This window comes from Callorhinus ursinus, unplaced genomic scaffold, assembly GCF_003265705.2.
Source record: "Callorhinus ursinus isolate GAN/ISIS: 27379988/994484 unplaced genomic scaffold, GSC_fseal_2.0 scaffold1991, whole genome shotgun sequence".
Classification (NCBI taxonomy): Eukaryota; Metazoa; Chordata; class Mammalia; order Carnivora; family Otariidae; genus Callorhinus; species Callorhinus ursinus.
Window position 1 is genome coordinate 1 of NW_027399045.1, and position 9,070 is coordinate 9,070.

The 9,070-nt window shown below is 36.4% G+C and overlaps 1 protein-coding gene across 1 annotated transcript; it reads left to right on the plus strand.

The window, feature by feature from the left end:
* Nucleotides 1-1,408: 1,408 nt before the first annotated feature.
* On the plus strand, nucleotides 1,409-4,107 carry LOC112818149 (dynein axonemal heavy chain 8-like; the record flags this gene model as incomplete). The annotated part of the gene is made up of 4 exons (XM_025865361.2): nucleotides 1,409-1,551; nucleotides 2,035-2,169; nucleotides 2,561-2,683; nucleotides 3,894-4,107. Coding segments are annotated over 4 exons (615 nt in total), but the record flags the coding sequence as incomplete, so codon positions are not given.
* Nucleotides 4,108-9,070: the final 4,963 nt, after the last annotated feature.

Here is a 9,070-nt window from a genome sequence, read left to right on the forward strand (position 1 = left end):
TGAATTTAGCTAACCAAAGAGGCAAAGGATCTGTACTCAGAAAACTATAAAATACTCACGAAAGAAATTGAGGAAGACACAAAGAAATGGAAAAACATCCCATGCTCATGGATTGGAAGAACAAATATTGTGAAGATGTCAATGCTATCTAGAGCAATCTACACATTCAATGCAATCCCCATCAAAATACCATCCACTTTTTTCAAAGAAATGGAACAAATAATCCTAAAATTTGTGTGGAACCAGAAAAGACCCTGAATAGCCAAGTGGGCAATAAATTTAAATACATGCTTTACGAAAGAAGATTTATAAATAGTGAAAAAAATGCATGAAAAGACATTCCACATCATTATCAAGGAAATGCAAATTGAAACTGTAATGGGATATCATTACGTAGCCACTAGAATGACTGAAAGGAAAAGATTAGTTCTACCAAATATGGGCGAGAACATGGAACAATTGGAACTCTCATATAGTACACAATAATATAGCCACTTTGGAAAACAGTTTCTCAGTTTCTTGAAAGTTAAACATACACTTAACATATGACTTGATATTTTGCAAGGAAATGTGAAATTGAGGTTATTCCTCTAGTGCTGAATATTTTCTTTGCTACTCTCAAATGTGTGCTCCTTTGCTGTTTTCATGCATTCTGTGTGCATAGTAGCTTTTTTTGGTACAATCCTGAATCATAGTATAATATTTCTGGAGACATTTAAAATGTCAGTTAAAATGAACAAAGCAATATCAACAATGCAAGTAATCTAATTTTAAATGGTAGCAATATGAGCATCTCTGACCAAGTTTGCCTAGCCAATAGTGATTACAAGACTTCATAGATTGTAAGGCACATTCCATATATGCTAAAATATAAATACTTTTTTTTAGAATTGATAAAATGTGGTAATAATAATTATAACAATAATATCAGCCAGTAAATTATTAGTTATATAATATCAGTTAATAAATTAGTAGTCAGGAGCCCGAATACTTTATTAACTAGTTTTAAGGCTAGATTTATTTTACCCATTTCCCATGGCAAACATTCTATGTCCACTCATCAGTTACCCCCTTTTGGTCTTTCCCATCCTTTCAGTTGCTGTGGGTTTCTTACCAGATATAAAATATGTCATTGGTTTTTACCACTAATTCTAATTCCATTTCAGGCCAGATTCTCTAGTTGAATGATTTAGAAATTTAAAAACTGACTTTATAAAGAGGCAAAACAGATTTAAATGATCAAATGCCATATATATATTAGATAAGCTGATATGTTAACATATTTTTGGAAAACGTTTTAAATGTTCATATGAATCTGTTGGTTGTTTATAGCATTTGTCTTTTTATATTTTGAGATAACTTTCAAAGAATGCAGTTTTATTAAGATGAATTTTTACTTATTGTGTAGGAGATTGGGAACACTGGAATAAGAAACTTCAGCCATATTATTATCCAACTGACAGTATTCCAGAATATTCATCCATTTTGGTTCCAAATGTTGACAATATTAGAACAAATTTTTTGATAGACACCATTGCAAAACAACAGAAAGTAAGTCTGATAGTTTCTTAGCTGATCACAAACCTATACAAAACACATGCCTTTTCACACACTACAGATAGAAAAATTAAATTCCAGCACAGAGGTTGGAGGTAGTGCCATTTAAGGAAAACACATTTGGCAAATGAACCCCGGGATACACTCCAACTCAATATCCCCTGAACTGCTGACTTCCAGCTTGCTAAGGGAAGTGGGTGTCTGCTCACAGAGTCCCGCCCTACTTCCATGGTCACATGAGTATTTACCCATACTTTCTTCCAGCACAGTTTATAGTACACATTTTATATTTAAATCTTTAATTGAACTAGGAGTGATTGATTATTTATTTATTTTTAGGATTTTATTTTGATGTGGGTCTAATTCTAAAAAGTAATTAAAATTAGTTGTACTAATCATTACAATGAAAAAATAGCTACCAGAACCATGACATATTTAAAGCTAACCCCTTTCCACATGATTACCTGATTATTGCAGGCCGTTTTGCTCACAGGAGAGCAGGGAACAGCCAAAACTGTAATGGTTAAGGCCTATTTGAAAAAATATGATCCTGAAGTACAGTTATCCAAAAGTCTAAACTTTTCATCTGCCACAGAACCCATAATGTTTCAGGTAAAACCCATCATTTGCTGAGGTAATCGACATCTTAAATGTTTTGAGTGCTGGTTACAGTAAAATGTGTATGCATATAAAATCTGGTGTGTGTGTGTGTGTGTGTGTGTGTTAATATGAAGTGGGGTTGCACTTGGCTTTCAGCTATTAGCTTTCCTAGGCCAAATCCAAACATCAGATTTTGACCTAATATTGAGGCTGAAGCTGAACTTTGTGTATAAAATTAATGATTAACATTCTAATAACATTTTTTGCAATATTACAATGTATATTTTAATAATGATATTTATGCATATTAAATAACTCAGTTCTCCTCTGAAAGACATGCTCATCATTTCTAGGAATATGGGTTGAAATCTAACGCTTAAGACAAACATCTCCTCTTCTCTAGAGAACGATGGAAAGCTACGTGGATAAGCGAATGGGAAGCACATATGGGCCACCAGGAGGCAGAAAAATGACAGTATTTATTGATGATATTAATATGCCTCTGATTAATGAATGGGGAGATCAGGTATGACTGAAATATCTCCTATAAATGATATTTAATCAGTATTTTTGGTTATAAATAAATGTGTCAATAGCCTTTGTCTTACGAAGCCTAGTAGCAGTTCGGTCTTTTTTGGCTTCTCTGTTAATAGCTGGCATTCTCCCTTCTTGAAATCCCTGTGTGTTTTTCAGCAATACTCCTTCCTGCCTTCAGGCTTCTTGATTTCAGCACCCGTTCTGGCTCCTCTCTTCCTTTCCTCAGGGTTTTACTTCTGTTACTTCTTACTCTATATACTCCCTCTGAGGAATACTTGATTTAGAAAACCACTTTTTTTTTCTTTTTAACTCTATCACACACATGTCTTCCTTGTCATCATCTGTCAACCCCACAGTCATTCTCCATCAGAGAACCTCACTGATGCTTTCGGAATTCTGCACGTTCCTCGTGGGATTCCCAACATCTCCCTCCCACCACTGCCCACTGCCTCATCAGTAATGTCTACCTAGAGCCTGCCAGGACCCATCCCATCTGGCCTTTTATCTGAGTCCACCTCAGATACCTGTAGGAAGTCAGGACTCCGAGGTCCATGCTCACCCTAAGACTATTCCTCAAACAACTCTGCATGGCCCTTGAAATAGCAAGAAGAGAAAGAGTCAATGATAGAACCCTATAGATACATGTGAGGGATGGGTGGAGAAAGAGTGGCTTGGGAAGTGATCCAGAGTCTCAAGATGAACCTGGAAAGAACTGAGCCTCTGAATTCAAAAGAGGAAAAGTTTTCAATGAGGAGGGAGTGTTAGCAGTGTTAGAGGCTGCAGAAAAGAAAGATAGGAACATAAAGCCCAAACCCAAAACATTCAGTAGTATTGAAGGCTCCCATCCCACATTCTGATTTAAAGTAGTTTGAAGTGTTGAATGTTGATACTTGTAACTCTGACTACTGTTGTAATTGTGCCAACTATTCCATAACTCGCCTATTTAAATTTCTTTGGAGATCCATTTTATCAACGTGGTAAAGAGCACACTGGACTCAATCCAGATGTTTAGCTTATGGTTTTGTGCATGAGTGGTAGCATTTAAATCAAATTGCCTTGCAGGTGACCATCAACTTTCACAAACATTTCATTGACAAGAGTTGAATATTTTTTTCTAATCTCAAGTGTACTATTTTATAGGAGTTGTGGAGGAATATGATAGTGATATGTTACTAAAGTATCACTGTATAAAATTTCAGATAACTAACGAGATTGTGCGACAAATGATGGAAATGGAAGGAATGTATAGCTTGGATAAGCCTGGAGACTTCACTACTATTGTTGATGTGCAGATCATAGCAGCAATGATCCACCCTGGAGGTGGTCGAAATGATATTCCCCAACGTTTAAAAAGACAGTTTACTGTGTTTAATTGCACATTGCCTTCAAATGCTTCAATAGACAAAATTTTTGGTATGACTATTTTTGATGTTTCTTTTTTTTTATTGTATTACATAATGGATATAAGCCATGCAAAACTTTATTTAAGAGATAAAAAGGCTCTGTAGTAGGGATTAAATATCTGAAGTGGAGAGATAAATACCAGAAAAGAGGGACTAACTATTAAGACTCAGGTTTATAGCCCATTCTAAAAATATTTAGAAATAGATTTGTTGAAGTTTGGCTTTAAGGTTTTAGTTTTCTTGATATGATTAATCAGAGAAATTTGGGCTAACGAATGACAGCAGATCTGTCACAGATTAACAATATAATATATCAAGTCAAAAGTAGCATTTTTTATATGTTAATGAAATGAGATTTTTTTGACAACAAATTTAGGTTTGTATAACCTTTTTCATCAAAAATTATGTATATGAAAACATGCAACAGAAATTGACCCATGCACATATGCACATTAATTGATATAACAAATACTATAGATTAGAAGGGAAAGAGCAGACTTTCAGTAAATGGTAATGGGATATTTAGTAATTTTAATGTGAAAATAATTAAAATTGAACCCCTACCTCACACCAAGCATAAAATCAATACAGATGGATTAAAGACCTAAAAAACATTTGGAAGAAAATATAGGAAAATACCTGAATGACATCTGGGTAGGAAAGAATTATTGATTCATCACTTGCATAATAATACCCAGTGCTCATTGTAACAAGTGTCCTCCTTAATACCCATCACCTACTTAGCCCATCTGCACCCACCTCCCTCCATCCACTTTCAGTTTGTTCTCTGTTGTTAAGAGTCTCTCATGGTTTTCTTCCCTCAATATCTCTCTCTCTTTTTTTCCCTTCCCGTATGTTCATCTGTTTTGCTTCTTAAATTCCACATGAGTGAAATTATATGGTATTTGTCTTTCTCTGACTGACTTATTTTGCTTAGCATAATACAGTGTAACTCCATCCATGTCATTGAAAATGGCAAGATTTCATTCTTTTTGATGGCTGAGTGTTATTCCATTGTATATCTATACACCATATCTTCTTTATCCATTCATCAGTCAATGGACATTTAGGCTCTTTCTGTAGTTTGGCTATTGTTGATAATGTTGCTATAAATACTGGGGTTCATGTGCCCCTTCGAATCACTATTTTTGTATCTTTTAGATAAATACCTAGTAGTGCAATTGCTGGGTCATCGGGTAGTTCTATTTTTAACTTTTGAGGAACCTTCATACTGTTTTCCAGAGTGGCTGCACCAGTTTGCATTCCTGCCAACAGCGTAAGAAGGTTCCCCTTTCTCCACATCCTCGCCAACATCTGTTGTTTCCTGTGTTGTTGATTTTAGCCATTCTGACAGCTGCAAGGTAGCATCTTATCATAGTTTTGATTTGTATTTCCTTGATGATGAGTGATGTTGAGCATCTTTTCATGTGTATGTTGGCCAGCTGTATGTCTTCTTTGGAAACATGTCTATTCATGTCTTCTGCCCATTTCTTAACTGGATTATTTGTCTTCTGGTTGTTGAGTTTTATAAGTTCTTTATATATTTGGATACTAACCCTTTATCAGATATGTCATTTGCAAATATCTTCTCCCATTCTCTAGGTTGTCAATAGTTTTGTTGATTGTTTCCTTCACTGTGCAGAAGTTTTTATCCTGATGAAGTCTCAATAGTTCATTTTTGCTTTTGTTTCCCTTGCCTCTGGCGACGTGTCTAGTAGGAAATTGCCTCAGCCAAGGTCAAAGAGGTTGCTGCCTGTGTTCTCCTTTAGGATGTTGATGGATTCCTGTCTCACATTTAGGTCTGATTTCATTTTGAGTTTATTTTTGTGTATGGTGTGAGAAAGTGTTCTAGTTTCATTCTTGTGCATGTTGCTGTCCAGTTTTCCCAACACCATTTGTTGAAGACACTGTCTTGTTTCCATTGGATATTCTGTCTTGCTTTGTCGAAGATTAGTTGACCATAGAGTTGTGGGTCTATTTATGGGTTTTCCATTCTGTTCCATTGATCTATGTGTCTGTTTTTGTGCCAGTACTGTACTGTCTTGATGACTACAGCTTTGTATATAGCTTGAGGTCCAGAATCATGATGCCTCCAGCTTTGCTTTTCTTTTTCAATATTGCTTTGGCTATTTGGGGTCTTTTGTGGTTCCATACAAATTTTAGGGTTGTTTATTCTAGCTCTGTGAAAAATGCTGGTGGTATTTTGATAGAGATCGCATTAAATTTATAGATTGCTTTGAGTCATATAGACATTTTAACAACAATGGCTTATTCCAAGCCATAAACATGGAATGTTTTTCCATTTCTTTGTATCCTCTTCAATTTCTTTTATAAGTGTTTTCAGAGTACAGATCTTTTACCTCTTTGGTTAGGTTTATTCCTAGGTACATTAAGAATTTCAGTGCAATTGTAAATGGGATCGATTCCTTGATTTCTTTTTCTGCTGCTTCATTACTAGTATATAGAAATGCAACAGATTTCTGTGCATTGAGTTTATTTCCTGAGACTTTACTGAATTGGTTTATCAGTTCTAGCAGTTTTTTTTTTGGTAGAGTCTTTTGGGTTTTCTATATATAGTATTATCTCATCTGCAAATAATAAATGTTTTAATTCTTTCTTACTGATTTGGATGCATTTTATTTCTTTTTGTTGTCTGACTGCTATGGCAAGGACTTCCAGTTCTATGTTGAATAAAAGTAGTGAGAGTGGACATCCTTGACTTATTTCTGACCTTAGAGGAAAAGCTCAGTTTTGCCCCATTGAGGATGATGTGAGCTTTGGGTCTTTCATAGATGGCCTTTATTATGTTGAGATATGTTCCCTCTAGCCTACTTTGTTGAGGGATTTTATCATGAAAGGATGTTGTACTTTGTCAAATGATTTTTCTGTATCTATTGGAATGATCCTAGGGTTCTTATCCTTTCTGTTATTGATGTGATGCATCATGTTGATTGATTTGCAAATAGTGAACCATCCTTGCAACCCAGGAATAAATCTCACTTGTTTGTGGTGAATGATTTTTTTTATTATGTTATGTTAATCACCATACATTACATCATTAGTTTTTGATGTAGTGTTCCATGATTCATTGTTTATGCATAACACCCAGTGCTCCATGCAGAACGTGCCCTCTTTAATACCCATCACCAGGCTAACCCATCCTCCCAACCCCTCCCTCTAGAACCCTCAGTATGTTTTTCAGAGTCCATCATCTCTCATGGTTCATCTCCCCCTTTGATTTCCCCCCGTTCATTCTTCCCCTCCTGCTATCTTCTTCTTTTTTTTTTTTTTGACATATAATGTATTATTTGTTTCAGAGGTACAGACCTGTGATTCAACAGTCTTGCACAATTCACAGCGCTCACCATTGCACATACCTTCCCCAATGTCTATCACCCAGCTGCCCCATTCCTCCCACCCCCCACCACTCCAGCAACCCTCAGTTTGTTTCCTGAGATTAAGAATTCCTCATATCAGTGAGGTCATAGGATACATGTCTTTCTCTGATTGACTTATTTCGCTCAGCATAACACCCTCCAGTTCCATCCACGTTGGTACAAATGGAAAGATCTCATTCCTTTTGATGGCTGCATAATATTCCATTGTATATATACACCACATCTTTATCCATGCATCTGTTGATGGACATCTTGGCTCTTTCCAGTTTAGCTATTGGGGACATTGCTGCTATAAACATTGGGGTGCACATACCCCTTCGGATCCCTACATTTGTATCTTTGGGGTAAATATCCAGTAGTGCAATTGCTGGATCGTATGGTAACTCTATTTTCAACTTTTTGAGGAACCTCTATACTGTTTTCCAGAGTGGCTGCTCCAGCTTGCATTCCCACCAACAGTGTAGGAGGGTTCCCCTTTCTCTGCATCCCTGCCAATTTCTGTCGATTCCTGACTTGTTAATTTTAGCCATTCTGACTGGTGTGAGGTGGTATCTCATTGAGGTTTTGATCTGGATTTCCCTGATGCTCAGTGATGTTGAGTACTTTTTCATGTGTCTGTTGGCCATTTGGATGTCTTCTTTGGAAAAATGTCTGTTCGTGTCTTCTGCCCATTTCTTGATTGGATCATTTGTTCTTTGGGTGTTGAGTTTAAGAAGTTCTTTATAGATTTTGTATACTAGCCCTTTATCTGATAGGTCATTTGCAAATATTTTCTCCCATTCTGTCGATTGTCTTTTGGTTTTGTGGACTGTTTCTTTTGCCGTGCAAAAGCTTTTTATCTTGATGAAGTCCCAATAGTTCATTTTTGCTCTCACTTCCCTTGTCTTTGGCAATGTTTCTAGGAAGAAGGTGCTGCGGCTGAGGTCGAAGAGGTTGCTACCTGTGTTCTCCTTTAGGATTTTGATGGACTCCTATCTCACGTTGAGGTCTTTCAACCATTTGGAGTCTATTTTTGTGTGTGGTGTAAGGAAATGGTCCAGTTTCATTCTTCTGCATGTGGCTGTCCAATTTTCCCAACACCATTTGTTGAAGAGTGTCTTTTTTCCATTGGACATTCTTTCCTGCTTTGTCAAAGATGAGTTGACCATAGAGTTGAGGGTCCATTTCTGGGCTCTTGTTTCTGTTCCATTGATCTATGTGTCTGTTTTTGTGCCAGTACCATACTGTCTTGATGATGACAGCTTTGTAATAGAGCTGGAAGTCCGGAATTGTGATGCCGCCAGCTTTGCTTTTCTTTTTCAACATTCCTCTGGCTATGTGGGGTCTTTTCTGGTTCCATACAAAATTTAGGATTATTTGTTCCATTTCTTTGAGAAAAGTGGATTGTATTTTGATGGGGATTGCATTGAATGTGTAGATTGCTCTAGGTAGCATTGACATCTTCACAATATTTGTTCTTCCAATCCATGAGCATGGAACGTTTTTCCATTTCTTTGTGTCTTCCTCAATTTCTTTCATGAGTATTTTCTAGTTTTCTGAGTACAGATCCTTTGCCTCTTTGGTTAGCTAAATTCA